Below are 25,089 nucleotides of genomic sequence, written 5' to 3' on the forward strand. Positions count from 1 at the left end.
GAATTTTTAGGCAGGTTATGAAGGAAATGAAGAGTATGGGGATGCTATCACCAGGTGTGGGGGTTTGGGTTTTTTTATATTCCATAAACATTAATTAAACTATTATGCATCAGATATTGTGCTAAGTACTGCTGTAAATACAGAAGTCTAACTATTCTTCCCTTCAAGGAGCATTTATTTTCCTAAAGCGACTTATATTCTGGGAAAAAGAATTCAGTTTAGGAAGTGTTGAATTTGAGTTTTGATATCAAGGTAGGCTGTATCTGGCAGGCAATTAGGAAATGGGGAACTGAGGCAACTAGAGAGAGTCCAGGGAAAACTCATTTCTTGGTTAATACCAATTTTTTTTTCTTGCATTTCAGAGGCAAAAGCTGCTGTAAAGGATTGTTTTATTGAAGTAAACTCTAAGGGTGACAGATTTGGCAACTGTGGTTACCATGGCAATGGATATAGAAAATGTTCTGCTGGGTAAGTAGAGGTGAAGAAGTGCTAGAATATAGAAGACCTTAAAGCTCAAGATCATGATTTATTAAATGATTTATTAAAAAGATTCTTTTAAAATTCCACTCCTGTCTTCTCTCTGACTTAATTTTCTATAACAAATGATGTTAGTTGTTAAATGTAATTGGTATACCTTTCTCTGTGCATATTTAAAGGTCTCTAATAAGTTTTGTTTAAGAAAGGTCATGGTCACAGAGTCTATAGCACTCAGAGAATAGAGAATCATAGAATCTCAGGTGGATCTGATTTCAAAGATCAGCTTGTCTAGCCTATACTTGAATAGGAATGCCCTTTGATAAGATCTTAATAAATAATCATCCACACTCAACCTAAAAGTGAGTGAGTGTTCACTAATATCCTGAGGCAGCACATTCCACTTTTGGATAACTATAATTCTTAGATTTTCCACATCTAATTCTATGGCTTTGTAATTTCCATTCACCTTTTATTCCAGGAGTTTTTTTGGGGGGGGTGTGAGAGAGAAGTTTAACAGAATAAGTCCAATTCTTCCACTTGATAGCTCTTTGAAGTTAGAGATTGTTCCCAGAGGTTTCCTTCTCAGGATACACACACTCAATTGATTTTTCTAAAACATGATAGTCAAAACTAAACTCAATTTCTTATCACTTCTCTTTTGGAGAATGAAATGAATAAAAATTTAATCAAGAAGTCTTTGTATTTTCCCTTTGTGGTAGGGAGGAGGCAGTGTGGTACAATGAAAAGAACTCCTTTCCTGGATCTTGAGGGACTCAGGTCAAAGCCAAACCCAGGTTTATTTTTACTTCACAAGCAACTATGGGCAAGTCACTTTATATTTTTAGGCTTTCATAAAATGAAGGGGTTAGGGTACCTTACAGTTTTAATTTTATGATTCTGTGATATCCTTTTGAAGCATAAAAAAAGGATCTTTGATTTGAAATCCCAGAATTTTTTTTAGATTAGATTCTATTTTAAATCTGTGAACTAGTCTTATCTCAATATTCATCCAGCCTGTTCACCACCCTAGCCTTGTCCTGCCTCATTTACATTTGTGCCTCTTTCTTTCATGGTCATCTTTTTACTTGGCTACCATTGTAGCTGCCATTGGCCATACTTATAAAAATTATTGGTGAAGATCTTTCTTTTCCTCCTCTTCTCTCCTCACCCTCCAATGAATAAAATAAAAAAGAAAACCTCCTAGCAAGTGCTTTATTCAAGCAAAGCAATTTCCTTCATTAACTTGTTGAAAAATCTCCTTCTCACTATACATTCTGAGTCACTTTCCTCTGATGAACTTCATCTTAGGGTCTTGAGAATCATCTTTGGTTAATCAAGTTCTGATCCCTTTTAAGGTTTTTTTCTTTATTATGTTGTTAGAACATAAATTGTTCTCCTGGTTCTTCTCACTTCAGTTTACATTCAGGTCTTCACATTTTCCTCTGAAATTGTCTATTTCATCCTTCCTTATGGTACAGTAGTATTCCATTGCATTCATAGATCATAATTTGTTTAACCTTTTCCAGTAAATAGGTACTCCCTTAGTTTCTTGTTTTGGGATACTGTAGAAAGATGCTATAAACATTTTTTTTATTTACAAGGTCCTTTTTCCTTTTTCTTTGATCTCTTTGGAATAACTCATTCCTAGTAGTCATACGACTGAATTTTTTAAAAAGCATGTACATTTTGATGAATTTTTCAGTTGATTCCCTTGCTTTCCATAACAACTCAAAATTCAGCCAATAATGTTTTAATATCTTTTTTCCCCACAGCCTTTAACATTTATTATTTTGCTTTTTCCTCAATCTCTGTATGATAGCTACATATCAAAAGGGGACTTTTTTTTTTTTAGGTTTTTGCAAGGCAATGGGGTTAAGTGGCTTGCCCAAGGCCACACAGCTAGGTCATTATTAAGTGTCTGAGGTCGGATTTGAGCTCAGGTACTCCTGACTCCAGGACCAGTGCTCTGTCCACTGTGTCACCTAGCCGCCCCCCCCCAAAGGAGGACTTTTGTAGAAGAATTGGTACCTTAGACAGAAGAAATAATAGGAAGGACTAGGGTCCTTAAAGTCTATGCCAGTGGAATACAAGGTCTACTCCTAAGTTGGAAAAACCACTTCCTTCAAATTATTGTTAATGAAACTGAAAACCAGAAAGGGTATTTTTCTGATAGCAAGGGTGTAATAAGAGACAAACAAATTAAGCTAACTTACTCTTTTTGACATACATTCTGAAGTACTGTCTCTAGTTCATAAAATAACAGTGTACAACTAGCAAGAAAAATTTGAGAAATATTCTAGCAGGTAAGAATAGTGGTCTGCCTAATGAACTCTATGGCATCTAGCCTGGGGAAATTTTTTGTGGAAAACTGATTGGTATTTTCATGACTATCCTCTCCGAAGTTAATGATATATCCTAACTTCGGTAATTTCTATTAATAATAGACAATGATTCTACTCGTGAACTTATATAAGTTCTTCTACCTATATTTTTGCTGTTTGTTCTCTGTGAAATATTTTTTTCACTTTTGGTTTGTCTTGAGATTCTAATGTGCAAAACTCATGTTCTTTGGCACAGCTAGTTCCTTAGAGAATACCAAAAAACCCCTGGTGTATGTTGTGGTTGGGATTTTCAGGGGTTTTTCCATCCTCTAGAGAACACCAAGAAACCCTGGTTCTGACCTTACTTCAGTGACTTGATTCTCTTTCCAAGTCACCCTGGGAACGGATAAGAGAATCAGAACCTAAATCTATGTGTTGGCCACATTCAGGAACCCAAGAAATATGTGATGTGTTAAATTTTTTATGAATATAACATAATGTAGAAATAAAGGGAAATAATTCATTGCTGACTCACAAGATAGAAAAACAGAAAAGAGAGGCAATATTCTTACTAATAAACTACAGGCAGCATCTGATTGATCTTGAAAACAGAACATCTTCAGATTAAGGAAGAGGAATTTCATATGTATTATTTCAACTGCAGAACTATGTTTGCTAAAAAGAAGCCAGAGTTGTTTGATCAAAGGTATAAAAGATGAGGAAATTTAAGGGAACTTTGTGGTCTCTTGAAGTCTGTCTACCTGCATGTATTCATGCTACAAATATGACAATCTATAAACTTCTCATTAATTTGATATAGTTTGCCTCCTTATTTTTGACACCATTGATCATGGTGACAAGGAGAAGGTTGCTTCAATGAATTTCAGATGGACTGAAATTTTCATGTAGAAAAGCAGCTGTTTAAAATCACAGGGTAGCTACTGTTTCTTGTTTTTTCAGATAGTAGGACTGTGGATGCTTGTGTTGAGTAAGGGCCTAGGAAGCACCATCCATTCCCTCCAGAAACTTGGGGGAAAGAGGTGACTCAGAGTGAAGACTCATCTTACTGAGTTTGAATCTGGTCTCAGACTTTGTAGCTGTGTGACTTTGGACAAGTCACTTAACTCTGCCTCAGTTTTCTCATCTGTGAAATAAACTGGAGAAGGCAATGGCAACCCTTCCAGTGTCTTTGCTAAGATCACCTCAAATAGGCCCACAAAGAATTAGACATGACTCAAATGACTAAGCAATTTGATACTGTAGCTTCTATCTAAAAAGCCCCCTCTGTTGGATCTTATGAGTTCTGTTTAAGAGACATCTGGGCTTGTCATGTGAGATCATGGGATCTGGAAAAACTTTCAGGGACTTTTAGAGATTGGTCTACAGGAGGTGATTATGGGGGGGGGGGGAGAACAAAGAAGTATTGGTAACTGGGAATGTTAAATATTTTATGCATGTTACATTATGTTCACATTATCTGTTTTATGTCTTGGATAAATCCAAACTGACTTTTCTCTTTTGTTTCATTAGGCAAAGGAAAGGAGTTTAAAGAGTGACTTTTTTTTTCAAGTATTCAAACATTTATTTTTAATCTTTTTTTTAAATATCATTGATAAAGAGGTAAAAAGAATTTGCTGCCAAAATAACAGGATGCATTACTCCTAACTATATGTAAGTGACATTCATAACAAATTGCAAAACTGTGCTTTAAGATGCAAATTTCCATTTTCTAGGCAGGCCTAGTTTTTCTGTTGCAATCTGGAAGCTTTGAATTTTGAAATCCTTTTTGTAGTTTCATCTGATACTTCTGACAAAACCTCTTTTCGTTCAGGTATGATAGGTAATACAGGATGCACAGTGCTTGGGTGTGGTATTACAGGAGATAAAAGTTCCTTTTCTATTACAGTTCCAGAAAAAGCCTCAAGTTTTCCTGATAGGGGTAACAGTTTTTTCTGTTGATTTTCTTGCTCATCCAAAATGCCTTCACTGGCATCAGTGCAAATAGCTTCCTCATGACTGAGGCTCCTCAGTACTCCTCGACGGTCCTCAGACTCAGCAGCACTGCTTTCACTGGTGTCACTGCACACACTATTTTCTCTACTCCGAGACTTCAAAATTGATTTACGAGGGACATACTCTCCATTTACAACATCAACAAAGACTCTATAAACATCAGCAGGAGTTCTGATATTGGGTAGTTCTGGAACAGAATGACTACTGTTACCATTGCTATTCCTCTTTTTATGTTTGGCTTCTTTCTTTTCACTAAATTTTAAAGTAGTATTTTTTCCAGTATTTATTCGTACCCTTTTAGGTTCAACTATATGAGAAAAATATATAGTTGGTACAGAATCATCTCCAATTCCTAAATCATCATCATCTTTTTTTTTTTTTAGATTTTTGCAAGGCAAATGGGGTTAAAGTGGCTTGCCCAAGGCCACACAGCTAGGTAATTATTAAGTGTCTGAGACCGGATTTGAACCCAGGTACTCCTGACTCCAAGGCCAGTGCTTTATCCACTACGCCACCTAGCCGCCCCCATCATCATCTTCTTCATCATCATCACCATCATCATCACTATATGTACTTGAGCCATTCACTTGACCATTAAATAACTTAGAAGTTGTCATATCCTTTTGAAAACTGCCCTGAGCAAGAGTCTGTTACTCTGTGCTTCACTGTCACATCTGTCTTTTGATTTTCTTTCTCTTCTTCAGAAGAGGTTATATCATCTCCATTTACTAACAAAGTATCAGATTTTCTATCAAGTTCACCCAAAAGATCTTCTTGTCTTTCAAGTTCATCAAGTCGAGCCCACAGTTCCCTTTCACTGAGGAAAATGCCCTCAGATTTTGAGTCATCTATAAAATCTGAAACATCTGAAACATCTGAAGTTTTTGGTTTTGAATGAAGTCTATGAGCAGTTCTGTGCTTTCCTTTAACTTCAATGCCATTTTTAATGTCTTCTCTTATATCAACAATATCCCCTGCTGCATCACTCATTTTCTTCAAATCTTCTGTGAATTCAACTCTCGATTCAAAGTTCATCACTTTTTTTAAACCATCCAATGTTTTCCGAACATGTTTTTTCCTATGTTCTACTAAACCTACAGTTTGCTTTGCTGAGCATTTGCAAAACCAGTTGTCCCCAAGTAAAATTGACTTCATTGGTATGTCCTGGCATGAAGGCAAGAGGACCAAAAGGTACCATAACATCATAAGAGAGTTTATCAGGTAATGTGTTGAGTCTTTGTTGAAGAGTCTCATAGTCACGTTCCACCTTCATCCAGTGCTGGATCTTTTCTTGGCAGCCAGTGACCACCTTTTCCTGCTCCTCCCGGGGCCTCGCCACATGCTCGGAGCGGCGGCCAGGCTGGGTCCGGGCTGGGCCTCCATGGCCTGGGCTCGGGGAGGGGGCACGCGGGGGCCTCCCAGGGCTACTGAGTCCTAAAGCGCTGCTTCTGGCAGCGGCGCTGCTCTCCGCGCCCCGTCCACTGCCGAGGCCCGGGCCCAGGCAGAAGCGGAGGCCGAGACTGAGGGGCAGAGCACTTGGGGCTGCTGCCCGGGGTGCCTGGGGTGCCCGGGGTGCCCGGGCCCGCATCTCACACTCGCGTGGCCGGAGCTCGGGGAGGACGAGCGGGCCGGGCCGGGCTGGGCCGGGGCCCGGAGTCGCCCAGGCGGGTGCAGCCGCGGCCCGAGCCAGCCTCGGATGCCGAGGCCCCGCCAAGAGCGACAAAGCCTTTAAAAAGATAAATTATTTCCTTGCGTTTCTAATTCTGGCTAAATTGGAGAGACAGAAAAGAGGAAAAATGATATTTTCCCTAGTCTATGGAAATTTATGATATCATAAACTAATTAGAGATTAAATTTGTGACTAAAATATAATTTTTTTACTGTTAATTTCTGGATTGTGGTTTGGTTGCTTTTTATAAGTGCTGAAATATCTCAGTGAATTTTGTAGTAGCACTTTGTAGAATTTTTTTTAGGAAAAAAGAATAAAATATGTAAGTTACATGGAAACAGTACTTAGACTTTTTTTTATTTGTTCTCTTCTTGGAGAGTGATAGGTTTATTGATTCAGTGTAAGGGAGGGAGGTGAATTCACTGACTTTAAAAAAAAGAACCAGGGGTGGCTAGGTGGTGCAGTGGATAGAGCACCGGCCCTGGAGTCAGGAGGACCTGAGTTCAAATCCAGCCTCAGACACTTAATAATTACCTAGCTGTGTCACCTTGGGCAAGCCACTTAACCCCATTGCCTTGCAAAAACCTAAAAAAAAAAAAAAGAGCTGAAAGTAGTGTGAAATTATCAGTAAAATCCAAGAAATGTTGTGTGAAGGGAAGAGGGGGGGGGGGAATGGAGTTTTCAGTCTGCAGCTTAAATTTAGGTAAGACTTAAGAGCCATACATTATTAACATTTTTCTTGACCTTAAAAAAAATAGAAAAACTTATTTAAATCAGGGATCAACTTGGAAACAAGTAAAATTTAATTGTGAGAATGTTTTACATTGCTACTGCCTTTTTTTCTGGGAATGTTTTGAAATAACTTAATTGTTTAAGCATACTAGAAACAAAATCACCTAAGAGAAATTGGAATAGGCCATGTGTTTGTAAATTTAGAACTCTCCAAAGTAAAAGTATTGCAATTAATTAGTATTGCAGTTTAATCATTTCTGTCATGTCAGACTCTTGGTGGTCCCATTTGGGGTTTTCTTAGTAAAAATATTGGATTGGTTTACCATTTTCTTCTCCAGTTCCTTGACTTATGAGGAAATTGAAGCAAATAGGGTTAAATTACTTGCCCAGGGTAAGTATCTGAGGTCAGATTTGAGCTCCAGAAGATAAATTTTCCAGCTCTCTAGCCACTTAGATGTCCCTCAATTGTATCATTAGAAAATTTAATTCCTTTTGAAATGGATGCTATGATATTATTAATAATTAGATGCTGTTGTCATATTGCTAAAATCTTACAAGTATTTTATTGGGTTATTTTGCTTTAATAGGAAGAATGATATTTACAATAGGGAAAGAGTACAAAAATTAAAAAGATCTTGTAAAATCTTCCTAACTATAACATTGCCAGGTTCCTTGGAATGGATCTTCTACTTGAGTAAAGGCATCAAATTTTATCAACCCTCTGAAAGAACTTAGAAATTCCAAAATAATGACTGGTTCCCTTGGGAACTTGGATCCCATCTTTTTTTCTGATTCAATTTCTTTTTTTTCTTTTTTAAAAATAAATTTATTTTTTCTTACTACATGTAACAATAATTTTCACCATTCATTTTTTAGTAAGATTTAGTAAGAGTTCCACATTTTTCTTTCTCCTTCCCTTCCCTCTCTCCTGGACAGCAAGCAATCTAATTGAGGTTATATATGTATAAATATGTTAAAAATTTCCATATCAATCATAAAATAAATTTTAAAAATGGAAAATAGTATGATTTGGGCTGCATTCAGTTTCCTTAGTTCTTTTTTCTTTTCATTTTTTAAAATTTATTTACACATTACTAAAAACAGTCTTGTTGTAAGAGTGAACATAATCCTTCCCTCCTCCCACAAAAAATTTCTTCCCACTACCAGTTATTTTATTTTCTCCCTCTTTTCATTCTGTCCCTCTTCTAAAATGTGTTGTGGGGGAGCCAAGTGGCCCAGCAGACAGAGCACCGACCCTGAGGCCAAGTGGCCCTAAGCCTATATCCCACCCCAGAGATCCAGAAACCACCTAGCCCCATGGTCCCAGACAGGCCTCCCAATCCCACCACTTCGCAAAAAGTAAAAAAAGAAAATGTGTTATATCTGACTATCCTCTCCTATGATCTACCCTCTCCTCCATCATTCATATCTCCCCTCCCCTCCCTCTGTCCCCCTTCTCTCCTTTTTCTTCTAGATGTCTATACCCTATTGAGTGTATATGCTATTTCTCCTCTGAGCCATTTCAGATGAGAATGAAAGCTTCTTCATTTCCCCTCACCTCCCCTCTTCTATACCATTGCAAAAAGCTTTTTCTTCACTCTTTTACACGAAATATCTTAGTCTATTCTACCTATCCTTTCTCTTATTCCCAGTACATTTCCCTTTGAACCCATGACTCCATTTTTACAATATATTATATCTTCAAATTCAGCTTTCTCTTGTGCCTCATCTATAAAAGCTCTTTCTACCTGCTCTATTAAATGAGAAGGATCATATGAGTATTATCAGTATCATCTTGCCATGCAGTTCATCATCATTAAATCCCTCATAATTTACCCTTCTCAACCACTCTCTATGCTTCATCTGAGTCCTGTATGTGAAGATCAAACTTTTTATTCAGCTCTGACCATTTCAACAGGAACATTTGAAATTCCTCTGTTTCACTGAAAGTCCATCTTTTCCCTGGGGAGAGGGTGTTCACTTTTTCTGGGTTGTTGATTCTTGGTTGCATTCTAAGCTCTTTTGCCTTCCAGAATATCATATTCCAAGCTCTATGAGCCCTTAATGTGGATACTGCCAAGTCCTCTGTGATCCTGACTGTAGCTCTATATCATCATCTGAATTGTGTCCTTCTGGCTGCTTATAATATTTTCTGTTTGACTTGGAAATTCTGGAACTTGACTATAATATTCCTGGGGGTTGTTTTTTTGGATTTCTTTCAGGAGGATATCGGTCAATTCTCTCAATTTCTATTTTGCCCTCTGCTTCTAGGATCTCAGGGCAATTCTTTCCTGTAGAAATTATTTTTTTTCTTTTTTTTTCCCCTTGGTATGAAGCCAAATAAAAGTCCAGAACCTTTGAGGTTTTTAATCTGAGGTTGAGAGTGTAGGAGTTTCCTGGAGGCAGGCATTCTCCTTTCTGGGAACTGTTATGGAGCAAACCAGTCACACTGTCTCTGGATTATTCCAGAGTTCTAGCTAGCCAGCTCATCATTCCAGTGCTTTCACAATAGCTTCACTGGCTTCTATCTGGATCTGAATCTCACCCCAGGGCTGCCTCATTCAACACTCCTGACAGTTCTGAGTATGCCTTTTCCAGGTTGGATTTGGCAGCCAACAGGTCTAGCATGTCTAGAGCCACAGCTTCTTCTGATAGCTGCTGCACCAAGGAATTGGCATTCATGGTGACAGAACCCTTGCTTACAAAATACTTAGTGTGGTGGTACCATCCTCGGTGTGCACAGTCATTACACCGGGCTTCAGCACCTGCAGGGTGGAGACATGGGCAGCAAGGATCTCTAAAGTCGTCCCTCTCTGAGTTGGACATCCACCTGCTTCACATTGGCCTCGTTGAAATACACCTGTGTTGGGGAGATGAAGATGAAGGACTTCTGGGCAGGGCAGCCTTGGCAGAGGTGTGGGCTGGAGGGGCTGGGGCCAGGCTTGGTGCAGCAGGTAGTGGTGGTGGCGGAGAGCCTGGGTCTAGAATTCTTTTCCTGGTCATGACTTTGAGGTAGCCCAATGTGTTTTTTTTTTTTTTTTTTTTTGCATGGCAATGGGGTTAAGTGGCTTGCCCAAGGCCACACAGCTAGGTAATTATTAAGTGTCTGAGGCCGGATTTGAACTCAGGTACTCCTGCCTCCAGGGCTGGCTCTATCCACTGTGCTACCTAGCAACCCCTTAGCTCAATAATTTTTTAATTGTCTCTCCTACGCCTGTTTTCCAAGTAAATTTTTTCAATAAGATATTTCATATTTTCTTCTAGTTTTTCAGTCTTTTATGTCTTGATTCCCTGCAAAGTTATCTGCTTCCTTTAGCTCCATTCTACATTTGAAGGATTTGTTTTCTTCAGAGAGCTTTCTTATCTCCTTTTCTATCTGACCAATTCTGCTTTTGAAGGTATTTTTCTCCTCATTAGTTTTTTGAACAGTTTTTTCCATTTAACCTAAACTAGTTTTTAGTAGGTTACTTTATTTAGCATTACTTTGGATCTCCTTAAATAAATTGCTGACTTTACTTTTCATATTTTTCCTGGATCTCCCTCATTTCTCAATTTTTCCTCTACCTCTCTTACTTGAGTTTCAAAATCTTTTCTGAAATAGCCAGGGACCAACTTCTATATTTCTTGCAGTCTTTAGATGCAGAAGCTTGGACTTTCTTATCTTCATAGTGTGTTTTGGTCCTCCATGGGACTAAAGTAATTGTCTATGGTCAGGTTCCTTTTTTTTCTGTTTATTCATTTCCCCAGCCTTTGCCTAGGTTTGGGATGTTTCCTGAGCTTTTGAGTATTATTGGGACACTCCCAAGGACCTCAAGTCCTTCAGTGCCTTATGGGAGGCTCTGACTGCTTTCTTGGTCTCTGAATGACCACAAGCTCATCCCTCTTTCCCGGGGCTGTGAGGAGGGTCTCTGTTCTATGGCAGTGTGGGGGCCCCAGACTGTGACCAGAGTCTGAATATGGACAAAGCCCCAAGAGTCCTGCCCCAGGAGCAGAAGAGAGACCTCAACAGTCTTTTCCCCACCCCCTTACTTTCTGTGACCTGAGTACTCTGGGGGGTGTTGTTTTTTTATTTTTATTTTTTAATTTTTTTATTTTTACAAGGCAATGGGGTTAAGTGCCACAAGGCCACACAGTTAGGTAATTATTAAGTGTCTGAGGCTGAATTTGAATCCAGGTACTCCTGACTCCACTGTGGCACCTAGCCACCCCCACTTTTGGAATTGTTAAAAAAAATTTGTGAGGCTGTAAATGGTAAGTCCAAAATTGTGTATGACTGTAATGAAATGTGGAAATAAGGGGAAATAATTCATGGTGACCCACAAGGTTGCAAAACAGAGAAAGGAGGCAGTAAAGTTGCTAATAAACTGTTGAAATGTGCAGGAGACATGGATGTTCTTGAAAACAGAATGTTTTCTGGATTAGAAAAAGGACTTGCATCAGTATTAAGTGAATTGGAGAATAATGTTTGGAAAGAGAAGAAGCCAGAATTGTTTGATCAAGGGTATAAAAATTGGACTGATTTAGGGGAATTTTTGTTTCTTGAGGAGTACCTACATTGCATATGACAGTCAATAAATATCACATTAACTCGAGAGAGTTTCTGCCTCCTGATTTTACCAGTCCAAGGTATACCAGCAAGCCAAATCAAGGATACCAAAAAATCCTGGCTTTCTAGAGAATTTCCAGTCTTTCAATACTCTGTAATTTTGTCAGTGAAGGAACTAATGGTGAACTAATGGTAAGATCCTTCTATCATTGCATTGTCACTTTCTCTGCAGCTCATCATTTCTAGAGTTGTCTGGGGTACTGATAAACTAAATGATTTACACAGTGATTGTCAGTTATGGGACTTGACCCTTGATCTTATTAACTCTGAGCATGGTTCTTTATGTGCCATTACTTATACAAATTACATAAAAGTAATATGTCAAATGGAATCTTGTACTTGGAGTATTTAGTTTGCCATTAGATGGTGCTAATGCTCTATGATAGTTCTGTAGTTCAAGACCTCTTTACTCTGACCCCTAGACAAACTCTTTTATATGCTTTTTTTTTTAAATTTCTTCTAGCTTAGCAGCGATTTCACATTGCTCATTTTGTCAATATATTTTTTCTGGCCTCTTTTTAATCAGATTTAGCTAAGGGTTTACCAATTTTATTAATCTTTTCAAAGAACCAGCTTTTAGTTTTATTTAACATTTCTATGGGGTATTTTTTTCATGTTTTCAGTTTATCTACTTCTAGTTTTTATTCTCTCCTATTTTATACTTATTTTAGATTTGTTATTTGATGACATTTTATTTTTTTAATGGAGATTCAGTTCATTAATCACCTCACTTTAAATTTTGTTAATATATGACTTTAAGGATATGATTTTCCTCCTGAGGACTGCTTTAGCTGCATACCAGAAATTTTGGTATTTCACTATGATCATTTCTTTCTTCTTCTTCTTCTTCTTCTTCTTCTTCTTCTTCTTCTTCTTCTTCTTCTTCTTCCTCTTCTTCTTCTTCTTCCTCTTCCTCTTCTTCCTCTTCCTCTTCTTCCTCTTCTTCTTCTTCCTCTTCTTCTTCCTTCTTCCTTCTTTTTTTTGTCAAGACAGTGGGATTAAGTGACTTGCCCAAGGTCACACAGCCAGTTAATTATTAAGTGTCTAAGGCACATTTGAACTCAAGTCCTCCTGACTCCAGAGTTGGTGCTCCATTCACTGTACCACCTAGCTACCCCAGTCATTTTCTTTCATGTAGTTATTGATTTTTTTCAACAATTTGTTCTTTGACTTACTCAGTATTTTCAACTTCATTGTTAAGTCTCCATTTGAATATGGATTTTTGTGAATAATTTTTATTTTTTTGTATCCTGGAGTATAAAGGATGTATTAACTTTTTTACATTTATTTGTTTGCAGGATCTCTGTACCATTGTACAGGGAAAATTTTTATAAAAGTTCTATGTGATGCTAAAAAATATGCCTACTTTTTTACTGTCTCACTTAGAAGATGTAAGTTTTTTTTAAACTAGTTTCTTTAGGAATTATTTCAGTTCCATATTTTCTTTATCTTTGTTATACTTATTCAAAAGTATTAGGATATTGAAAATTTGTGTCATAATTGTATTATGGTCTCTGTCTTCATGAAGCTCAGATAAATGTTTCTTTTTTTGATTTTGAGTGCTAGAGGAATGTTTAAGTATATTACTTTGAGTATAATTTATCTGTATTTTTGAATGTTTGTTTTTGCTTTGTCTGATCACCATTGCATGATGGCAGTTTCTGTTTTTTTTATTCACTTGATTCAAGAAGAATTATTTTTTCCATCCCCCCTTAGTTTTAATTTGTAATGTCTTTGTTTTTTAAGAATATTTCTTGTAAGCAGTAAAGTTTTGTTTTCTTTTCCATCTTTTTCTTTTTTGTGAGATTATTTTAATCCATTCACATTTAAGATTGAGAGTTAAGTTTATATTTTCCTCCATTTATCTCTAAAATTATTTTTATTTAAATTAGGAGTCTTTCCCTTTTCCCCTATAAGCAAAGTATTTCATTTCTTCAGTTACTTTAATTTTTTTCTAAGGTGGACCTGTTCCCATTGGCTCTCTTCCTCAGCCCAATACCTCTTCTCAAATATTACCTCTTTATCCCCCTTAAGATTTTGTTTATTAGTTCCTTTTGCTCCTCTGTTTATGTGGTTATATATATTTCTTGCCCCTTTTTTTTCTTCTCAGTCAAGTTGATGAATCTCCTTCAGGTAGTCCTGTTTTCAACAAGAATTTCACTCAACTCTCTTCATTTTCCATCCTTCACTTTCTGTTTACTCTAGATACTCATTCTCTGATTTCATGACCTTTATAATTATCTGGTTTCTCTCTTTCCTTCATACTATCAAAACATCTCTAGGATACTCCCTTCTGGTTGCTTTCTGCCATGACTTTGTAGAACTTAAACCATGAAATCCCCCTTTTCATTATTGCAAGTGTCATTTTGCAAGTATCGGAGAGGACAATGTCCCATGATAGGCCCCTTCCTCTCTCTTGTTGATCTTTTTTTCTTCATTTGCTTGGAAATCCTTTCCCTGTATCTATATTCTCCCACTCCTCCAGGTGCCTGTTTCCTCCAGGGGTTCCATTTCCCCCCTCCCAGAAGTGATAGACTTTTTAAAAAAATTTTTTTTTAGGTTTTTGCAAGGCAAATGGGGTTAAGTGGCTTGCCCAAGGCCACACAGCTAGGTAATTATTAAGTGTCTGAGACAGGATTTGAACCCAGGTACTCCTGACTCCAGGGCCAGTGCTTTATCCACTGCACCACCCAGCCACCCCAGTGGTAGACTTTTGAAGCACAAAATACCTCAAACCTCATCTACTGTATGATTCTCATCTTTTACTTCTAAGAACATTCATTTCCTGCCTTCTAAGTAAGGCTTCTTTCCTATCCTGTTTTCTGTCTTTCCCCCCATTTACCTGTTAACTCTTCTCTTTCTGAGTCTTATGCAGATATTTGTTGGTTTAGATTGCCTCTGAAGTTACTTCCATTCCAGATTCTTTGATTCTACTGATATTGCTTTACTTATAGCAAATTTGTTGACCTTTTGAACCAAAAGGAATTTTAGAAGGTCTAGCCTTGAATTTCCAGATTTGTACCAGAGATTTGTTAGACAATTTTTTATGTGTGTGGAAGTGAAGGGCAATATTCATCTACAGGATAATGCTTATGGAAGTGTACCATATGTGTATCTTTGTGTGTATTAATTTTCTTGGTTAAAAATGTTTATATTTGATACAGAGGGAGGAAATCTTCCCTTCTTCTGCTGTGTAGAAGCTTCAGCTCTGTAGAAAAGATAGATGAGAATCACCTTTGGTTTTATCTTGGAGTACTAGCCAAAGGAAGGAGTAAAATGTCTAGCTTATTACTGCCTTAGAATGGAGAAGTCCCATTAAACTTCTGAAACTCAGCGTTTAAAGAATAGAAAATCATTTATCCTTCTTCCCAAGTCCACTCCACTCCTAAATTTTAGTTTCTAACAAGACTATCCCCATATTTTCAGTCACCAAATTTGTGAGATGATTTAATCTTACAAAACTGAATTTAAATTTAGTTCTTCATTTCCCTCATCCAGTCATTTGACAGATTTTATTTTTAGCTCTGCCTTGAATTTTCCATTTGTCTCCTTCTCTTCATTAGGGTAGACAGGTTACTCTATAGTTCATTGAGGGCTCAGCCTGCAGTTAGGAAGACTCATATTAGGAAGACTCATACCAGCTCTGGCCTCAGACATTTACTACCTGTGTGACCCTGGCCAAATCACTTCACTCTGTTTGCTTCAGTTTCCTCATCTGTAAAATGATTTGAAGAAGGAAATGGAAAACCACTGCATTATCTTTAACCAAGAAAACCCCAAAAGATGTCAAGAAGAGTCAAATCATACTCAATTATCATCCATCTTTGCTGTACTATTGTAATAGCTTCCTAATTAGTCTCCCAGTTTGAGGTCTCTCTCCATTCCTATTCATTTCTGATCATGTCATTCTCTTATTAGTAATGTCTAATGTTTTTCTCTTATCTTGAAGATCAAATAAGCAATTTTGGTATTTAATGGCTTTCACAAATAGGCCCTACACTTTTCCAGTTTTGTTACATATCGTTCTTCCAGTGAGAAGGCTGCACTCATTTTCTTACCGTAACCTCATACAGGATATTTTGTCTCCTGACTTTGCATTTGTAGTAGCTTTCCCCCATTTCTAGAATGCATTCCTTTTTACTTCAGCACCTTAGAATTCCTAATTTTATTCAGATCTTGGTTCAAACACCACTTCTACATCAATCCATCAGTTCACTTTTATTAAGTCCCTACTATATGTGGTACACAATCCACTGGAGATAGAACCAAAAGAAATGAAAAATAACCCCTACCCTCAAAGAGCTTACAGTCTAATAGAGGAGACAACAAACAAACAAACATGCATGTACAAACAAGCTACATAGAAGGAAATAGTTGAGAGGAGTTGGGAAGGGCTTCCTGTAGAAGTCTAAGTCAATAGATTCAGTTGAAGAAAGGGAGCATTCCAGGAATGGGATAACCCATTGGATATCAGCAGAGAGATTAGGAAAGGATAGGTAAATTAAAGAATCATCACTAATAAATTCATGGTATCTGGTGAGATCACCAGATGAAATTACATAGAAGGAACTGAGAAGCACCCAGGACAGAACTCTGTGGGACACCTATGATCTGTCTGAGAATTTCCCAAAGGAGACTGGGGAGTAGTCTCGCAGGTAGAAGGAGAACCAAGTTAGTGTGTATTCATGAAAATTTAGGCAGAAAAGAATTATTAGTAGGAAAAGGATGATCAGCATTATCAAAGTTGCAGAGAGTTCAAGAAGAGTAAGGATTGAAAAAGGCATTTTATTTGGCAATGAAGAGGTGATTGGTAATTTTAAAGAAAATAGGTTTAGTGAAATGTTAAGTTTGGAAGTTGTAAAGGATTAGGAAGTGAATGAGAAGAGAGAAAGGGGAAGCATTTATGTAGCAGCCTTTTCAAGGAGCTTGACTACAAAGAATAGAAGAGAGTGGATATGAGTGGGAATGGAGCAATCATATGAATTTTTTGCAGATAGAGGAAACATGTGTATGTTTGTAAGCAGAAGAAAGGGAAGGATTCAGTCATAAAGGAGAGATGAAAAATAAGAAATGAGTATGGATAACAGTGTTAGAGGAGACATGAATCTTTCCCTGATCTCCTAGTTACTAGAATCTTCCTTCTTGGTATGTAACCACCTTTGTATAATCTTGTCTATCTCAGATAAATAATAGCTTCCTCAGAGGTTTAGACCGGTCCATGGGCCACACATGGCTCTCAAAGCCCATTCATATGGATGCTAATAATTTTGTTATTATGCACACTGATAATATGGATTATATCATAGTCATAAACAAATATTAAATTCTTTATGAAGTCCTTGACAAATTATTGTTGGGTTAGCTCAGAAAAACTAAAAACAAGGTCTAAAAGACTGTTCCACTTTTATCCCATTATCCCCAGAAACTAGCAGCACATTGTAGTTACTTAATGCTTATTGATTGGAAAGAACTTTTTACCCCTCTCCAGAGCTGTGATGTTGAGAATACTGCTTTTTAAAAATCCCTAGAGTGCCACTCCCATCATTTGTGTGTGTATGTATATGTGTATATATATATATATATATATATATATATATATATATATATATATATGAAGAAAGAGAGATGCTAATTAAATATCATGTATGTATGTATGTATGTAAGTAACTGTTTCTTTTGTAGGAATGCTTTGTGTGGAAAGCTTCAGTGTAAAAATGTGCTAGGTGTGCTGCCTGTATTTGGGATTGTCCCTGCAGTCACTCACACTAAAATTAAGGACGATATATGTTCAGGTGTGGATTTCCAATTAGGATCAGATGTGCCTGATCCTGGCCTGGTGAACGAAGGAACAAAATGTGATGATGGAAAGGTAATCCAAAAAATTTATTTATTGAATGGACTCTTAGATGTTTTTAAAATTTCTTTGTATTAAGAACACTTTTTTCCTTTTAAAGGTCTGTAGAAATTTCCAATGTGTAAGTGACTCTGTTCTGAACTATGACTGTGACATACAGAAAAAATGCAATGGACGAGGGGTAAGTAAATTGCTTTACATATATTTTGTATTTAATTATCCATGAACATGTTGTTGTTTAGCCCAGTAAAATGTTAAATACTTGTGGCAGGAATTGATTTGTTGTTGTCTTTGTATTCCTTGACAGTACTGTGTCTTACACATACTGGGGACTTAATAAATGAATTGTCCTGAAAACTCAGTCTCGGTGAGCTGGCAGCCAAAAAACTAATCTGAATTTAGTCAGCTTGTAGAGAAGCACATTTGTCTGGGACTGTGGAAATGATAGTCCTTTTGAATTCTGCCTCAGTGGAGTATTGTGTTCAGTTCATAGCACCATTTTTTAAGAGGTGGACATTAGTAAGATATAGAAGGGCAGCTAGGTGACACAGTGGATAGAGCACCAGCCCATTTGTCCTCAGACACTTAATACTTACTTAGCTTTGTGACCTTGGGACCCCATTGCCTTGCCAACCCCCCCCCCCCAAAAAGATATGGAATATTCATAGGAGAGTGTCCAGAATGGCAAAGGACCTCAAAATCAATTCAGTTCTTTTCAATAGATATTGATTCCTTTCAGAGAAAAAGTCAAGGAATTTATATGCTAAGATGCACAAGTAGCTATAACATAAAGAAAATTGATGAGGAGAAGACCATTAATTACTGGAGATTGGGGGGAGTGGAAAGGGGAGAGAGAGCGACTTGTAGCACTGGAAAGACTTCTTGGTAGAAGCTACCCTTGTTTAAGATAAAGATGCTAAAAGAAAAAGATGAGGAGAAAGATCCAGGCATGAGAGCTAGCTTTTTCAAATGTATAGAAATTAGAGAAAGAGTATTAAAATCAGGGAATAGCTACTATTCCAGTTTGGGTTGAAAAGAATAGTAAATGAAAGGGAGCAGCATTAAGAATGGACAAATAAATGGATCTGGATTTTGGAGAATCTTAAAAGTTCAGGGATTTGGGGCGGCTAGGTGGCATAGTGGATAAAGCACCGGCCCTGGAGTCAGGAGTACCTGGGTTCAAATCCAGTCTCAGACACTTAATAATTACCTAGCTGTGTGGCCTTGGGCAAGCCACTTAACCCCGTTTGCCTTGCGAAAACCTAAAAAAAAAGTTCAGGGGTTTGTATTTTATCCTATATGCACTGATGGCCTCGCGAATTTTCTTTTTCCTTTTTTTTTTTTTTTTTTTTTTGTGGCCAGAGGAGTGGCGTATTATTTTAGCAGCTCTAGAGGGAAATACCATTTAGTGGGCTACTTCAGTAGGTCTAGGCAAATATTGCTTTATGAGGATCAAATTGAAAAACTGAAGTTTTTTAGCTTAGGGAGAGGCAATTTAGGGTAGCTTTCTTCAAATACCAGAAAGACTTTCATGTGGGAGGAAGGTTTAGACTTGCTGACCCCACGGATAGAATTAGGGGCACCAGAGAGTCTGATTTAGGTTTGATGTAATTAAAAAACAAACTTTTTGACAGAGCAATCTAAAAGTAGGAAAGGTAGTGTTAGAATAAGCATTTATTAAACCCTTACTCTATATCAGGTATCAGGAGGCATGTTAATAATTTTAGAAAAGGGATAATGTTACAAAGGGATTCTTGTTCAATTGTGTTGTCTCTGAGGTGCCTTCCAACTCTGAGATTCATGCTTCTGTGAACAAGTAATGCCAAAAGCTATTTACAGTAAACGAAAATAGTATTTTCTTTTCTTTAAGGTGTGTAATAGCAACAAGAACTGTCATTGTAACATGGGCTGGGCTCCCCCATATTGTGAAAATACTGGGTACGGAGGAAGTGTGGACAGTGGACCTACTTACAATGGCAAGTAATAAAGAGAAAACCCCCTCTCCAGGATTTCCTATCCTTCTATCTTCAGTTTGTATAATAGAATATATCAGAACAAGAGAACTATTTATACAATGAGCACATTTTATAGGAAAATAACTTTTAAACACTAAACTCTGATGCACTGACCAATTACTAATCAAGAAGACATGTGAAGAATTCACACCTTGTAAAATGATTGCAGATGCATAATTCTATTTCCATAGACTGAAAAATTATTTGCCTGAATCATGTATTTGAGAAATAATGATTCATTGTGTATTGAGATTAGATTCTATTCTAAATTTCACATAGTTTTAAAATCATTAATAAGAAAAAAATTTTAGAAATAAATTTTCTGCCTCTTTTAGTAAGTTGGAAAAAGAAAAGGAAAAAAAAAGCACTGCCTGTATTTGAGATAAGAGGACCTGGTTTGTTAACTCTGGGACTTGGGGCAAGTCAATTCTCTGAGCCACAATTTCTTCACCTATAGAATTAGGGGGTTAGCCTTGATGATTCCTAAGGTCTCCACCCTGTTGTAAATCCTTTAAACTATACCTTTTTAACAATGTCATAATCATTGTAAATGCAGTTTGCTTTCACTATTTATATCCATTCCTTCTATTCTTTCAAAGGACTTAGGAAAATGCATTAATAAGTGTATTATTTATAAATAATAAAATAAATTAATAAAATAGTAACTAATGCTAAGCAGTAAACAGGAACTATTTGATTTAGTGAAAAGAATACTCTTTGGGAAGTGCATTTGTATTCTTTTCCAGGGTCTGCTACCATTTCACTGAGTGACCTTGGACAATTTATTACTCTTCCAGACCACATATTCAGCCTCTGTAAAAGTATCTTGGTGTAAATAATGCCAAGAAAGTTACTTCTAATGAACATTTCATGATTCTATTAAATACTCTGTGATTTTGATGTAAAGTTGAGCCAATATACTGTTTAATCATTGTTATGAAAATTTTGTTTTCTCTAGATAAAGACACTTCACTTCGGGATGGGCTTTTAGTGTTTTTCTTCCTAATTATTCCCCTTCTTGTATTTGCTGCCTTTGTCTTCCGTAAGAGGGATCAGCTTCGAAGAAGATTCTTCAGAAAGAAAAGATCCCAAGCATATGAGTAAGTGCCCCCTTTCTCATTATGGTTAATGTTAGATGATAACTATGTATGGAATTTCTTAATATGAATTAATATGACAGCAATTAGAGCTCTGTACTCATCAGGAAGACTTGAGTTTGAATCCTTTCTTGGGCACTTGACCCTGGGCAAGTGATTTTAATCTGTCTTAATCTCAGGTTTCTCAACTCTGACATGGGAATAATAACATCTGCCTCCCAGGATGTGAGGCTCCTTTGAGAGAGTATTTGTGTCAACCTGACTCTTGGGATGGCAGAGAGCAGAAGAGTCTTGATTCAAAAGAACCAGAGCAGTTGGGAATATTATTTATTGGTGGCTTGAACTTTGAAACTATGGATGATAGTTTTAAGAGAATACTTTGAAAAATGGAGCACTCTCACAGTTTGTGTGATGATGAGAGATCCCAGACAAAATGTTCAGAGGCTTTAGCTTCTACTTCCTCTTTGGCAAAACAGATAGATGTAGCAATGTGTATTTCTGAATTCATCTCTATTTCTTGCATTGTAGCAATATTCCATTTTATTTATTCAGTTTGTTCAATCTTACTCAATGTTGGACATCCCATTAGTTTCCATTCTTTTGCCACCCCAAAATCAGGTGGTACAAAAATTTCTATACATTTGGGACTGTTTCCCTCTGTCTTTGATCTCTTGGGGTTTAAGCCTAGTGGTGGTATTGCTTGGTCAAAGATATTAAAAAATTGAATAACTTTTGCACACAGTTCCAAATTGCTTTCTGGAATTACTGTTGGAGTAGTTGTGAAGAAAGTGAGGCTATATACTGTTTCCTCTTACTTCTGGTTCTGTCTGCTTCCAAAGAATAAAATTTTTCCTAGATGATTATCAAGTAATTTAGTTTGCTATTTGTCCAAGTAAAATGGTTATAGATTTTTGCTTTTACTATGTCAAGAAATATACTTTAGCCTTTTCTCTCCCCCCTACCATTAATATACTTTCTTTGGATTGCGACTACAATTTTAGAAGCTAGGAACAGAATAAGAGAATTTATTTATTTTAAACAAATTAAGGGAAACTGGAAGATGAGATCTAATAATAAAGATTGACATAAAGAGCAAGGAAATAAGAGTTCAATGAAAAGACAGAAACATAGAGCATATTCTAGTTGATGTAAAGAGAATATATAGTGCTTTTAAAATTTATAGTGCTCTTTCTCCAAACACCCCATGAGGTTGACAGTGCAATTATCCACCCCATTTTATAGGTGAGGAACTAAGCCTCAGTACTAACTTTGGGTACATTTGTTAACAGAGATCATGTTCATAATTTCAGAGCTAGTCTTTGAATCTAGGTTGCCCCTAATTTCCAAATGCAGTACTTTTCCCCCTATCATATCTTTGAAATATTTGTTATTGAGATGGTATTCATTTCAATATTATATAAACATTATCATACTACATCATTCAAGAGGTAATTTTCTCAACACTTAGAAGGAGAGAAAGATTTGCTATCTGCTATAGAGCTTGGAATATGAGATAAGTAGACCTTTTACTGTCTACTTTGAAGGGCAGTTATAATTGAGGTGCTAATTAATTTGTGGAATTATGAAATGAGGGCTGACTTCTTTGGGTTCTCTAGGATAGACCATGATGGCAGCAATCATACTTTAATAAGGAATAATGGATGAGAAAGCAATTGATACATAAAGTACCAGAGATAAGCTGTGAAAGGCGAAGACAAGAAAATGCAGAGGGGTAGGGAGATAGGGCAGGCAAGGAAGTGTGGGGAAGAGAATGGGAAGGATTGGGGGGAGCACCTCAGAGAGTCACTCCCATAATCATGGATTAGAATGGATAGTCCTTGGGCAGCATGGACTTCATAGGAAATGGAAGAATGCTTGGGGGGCATCAGAGTTAGGGGTCTCATTTTTGGGGGGATCTCATTTTTATAAAATTTTAGTGGGGGGACAAATTTAAATCTTATTCCTGCCACCTTAGAGTTAGTTCATTGAAATATTCACAACCTCTCAAAGTTCTCAGTAATATTTGGTGTTCTACTGATCTTACTGTATATTGTCTGGAACATATTTGAAATTTATATATCCTAGAACCAAAAGACCCTGACAACAAGACCTCAGTGACTTCTCTTAGTTTAGTTTAGCTCTTTTTTTAGTTGTTTGTTTTTTTTTTTTGCAAGGCAAATGGGGTTAAGTGGCTTGCCTAAGGCCACACAGCTAGGCAATTATTAAGTGTCTGAGGCTGGATTTGAACTCAGGTACTCCTGACTTCAGGACCAGTGCTCTATCCACTGTGCCCCTAGCTGCCCCTAGTTTAGCTCTTAATCTCAGACTGTGATGTTTGCAGATTATGCACCTTGGATTTTAGGGACAGTCCTATGTGTTTTTATTCTCATTCTACCTTCCTTCTTTTGTTACTTTATATTGGCTACATATAAAGTTACTTATTATACTGACTAGAAGGGGAGAAGGTGGAGAGGGGGACCAGAACAAGATATAATTTTAAAACAATTATATACTTATAATATGTAGCAGTTGGTAAAGAATACAATTTATTGTCAATTGTCTAGACATCCTTCTCTAACAGTATATTAAAGGAATATATCATATTTAAATATTTTTGTTAGGCATTAGTACATAAAAGTTTTCTTTTTAATTTCGTTATAACCATAATTACATCTTTTCAGATCAAATGGAAAAAATCAACCAAATGTTCCTAGACCACTAATGAATGCCACTCGAAATGCCCCTCCAGTAAATAGACCCAGAGACAGTGTAAGTTTACTTTTTGTTTTGTATTTTTCTATTTTTTTTTTTTTTTGCTATATTTAGGTTTAAGGGTTTGGCTTTAATTTTAAGGGACTTTACTATGATCACAAGTTGTAACTGTTAGAAGTGGGATTTGAATCTGGTTACCATGTTTCTTGAGATGCCAATGGGATATTCAGTTCAAAATATTCAGTTGGTTATTTGTTGAACTAAATTACAGAATGCAGAGTAGGGGCTGTATTTATAAATCTTTTAGGAGTCATATGTACAGAGCTGTTACTTGAACCCAGGAAAGCTGATGTTGTCTCTGAGAGATATTAGTTAGAAAAGAATCTGGGACCTAGAATGGCTCCTCCATCCACTTTTGGGGAACAAGATATCAATTGTGATTAGTGGAGGAAATTAATAAGGAGTAGTCAGATAAATAGAATCAAGAGAAGACTAGTGTTACTAAAATCCAGAGAGGAAAGATTTCTTGGAGAGGATGATTGACAATGTCAGATGTTCTAAAGAGAACAAGAAAGATGATTTTTTTTGGGGGGGTGGAGGTTTGCAAGGCAGTGGGGTTAAGTTACTTGCCCATGGTCACACAGCTAAGTAATTATTAAGTGTCTGAAGCCACATTTGAACTCAGGTCCTCCTGACTACAGGACTGGTGCTCTATTTACTACACCACCCATCTGCCCCAAGATGATGATTTTTAAAGGACCATCAAAAGTAACAATTAAGTCATCATTAGGAAGAAAAAATAGAAATCATTGCTAAATTTGGAGAGAATATTTTCAGTTGCGTAATGAGGTTGAGAGCCAGATTGCAAAGGATCAAAAAGTGATTGAAAAGGAGAGGAAGTTGAGGTAGTGAAAGTAGAAAATTTTTTATGGGAGTTTGACTTATAAAAGGAAAGATAAAGATGTTAGCTAGAGTGAAGAGTAAACATTTTTAAAGATAAATAAGATCTAGATGTGCTTATAGGCAGCATTTATTAGGAATGAGCTGGTAAGTAGGGAGTGAATAAAGTTAAAGGGCAGCTACATGGTCCAGTGGATAGAGTTCTGGCCTGAAGTCAGCAAGACACGTTTTCCTGAATTCAGTGTGTGACCCTGGGCAAGTTACTTAACTATTTAATTCTAAACTAAAGCTAGGGCCTTAGATGAAGAATTGTATTCATCTAAGGCCCTAGCTTTAGTTTAGAATTAAACAGTTATCTCTGTGCTTCTGATCACAGGAACAGAGTAGGGACTCAGTTCTAGCCTCAGACTATGCTGAAGCCTGCCAGGGGAGTTTCTGAATCAGGACTCCCAGACCAAAGGGAACCTGCACTGCAGTCATTCTGAACCTGCAGAGCCTTCCCAGCAAGGTAGTAGGAGTTGAGCTCAGCAATGATCTAGTTAAACTTCCAACTACAGTGAACTAGTTATACTCCAGCCTTCCTTTCTAGACTTAATGCAATTTTATGGGTGAAACTAGAATGAGAAGAATAGATATGACATAAAAAAGGTTTGTCAGTCCTTCTGTGGAGATATTCTTCCTGGATATTATCTT

At 37.0% G+C, this 25,089-nt stretch overlaps 2 protein-coding genes and 1 pseudogene across 3 annotated transcripts in view; 1 reads left to right on the forward strand and 2 right to left on the reverse strand.

The window, feature by feature from the left end:
* The window catches only part of ADAM9 (ADAM metallopeptidase domain 9), a 116,725-nt gene that overhangs the window by 79,943 nt on the left and 11,693 nt on the right, over nt 1–25,089 (forward strand). Inside the window, exons 15-20 of one of the 2 annotated variants that reach the window (XM_074208950.1) lie at nt 363–468; nt 17,501–17,687; nt 17,773–17,853; nt 19,543–19,648; nt 20,646–20,787; nt 23,466–23,553. In XM_074208950.1, the coding sequence (XP_074065051.1) occupies nt 363–468; nt 17,501–17,687; nt 17,773–17,853; nt 19,543–19,648; nt 20,646–20,787; nt 23,466–23,553 (710 nt within the window). The remainder of the gene's footprint in view (nt 1–362; nt 469–17,500; nt 17,688–17,772; nt 17,854–19,542; nt 19,649–20,645; nt 20,788–23,465; nt 23,554–25,089) is intronic. The other variant, XM_074208954.1, reaches the window with a different exon arrangement.
* On the reverse strand, nt 4,427–6,150 carry LOC141504126 (unconventional prefoldin RPB5 interactor-like). Its single transcript, XM_074208963.1, is given in 4 exon segments — nt 4,427–5,192; nt 5,331–5,453; nt 5,455–5,958; nt 5,960–6,150. Coding segments are annotated over 4 exon segments (1,407 nt in total). The 5' UTR covers nt 6,085–6,150; the 3' UTR covers nt 4,427–4,537.
* Nucleotides 9,702–10,215, reverse strand: LOC141495997 (ATP synthase F(1) complex subunit delta, mitochondrial pseudogene; annotated as a pseudogene).

Source organism: Macrotis lagotis, chromosome 1, assembly GCF_037893015.1.
Source record: "Macrotis lagotis isolate mMagLag1 chromosome 1, bilby.v1.9.chrom.fasta, whole genome shotgun sequence".
Classification (NCBI taxonomy): Eukaryota; Metazoa; Chordata; class Mammalia; order Peramelemorphia; family Peramelidae; genus Macrotis; species Macrotis lagotis.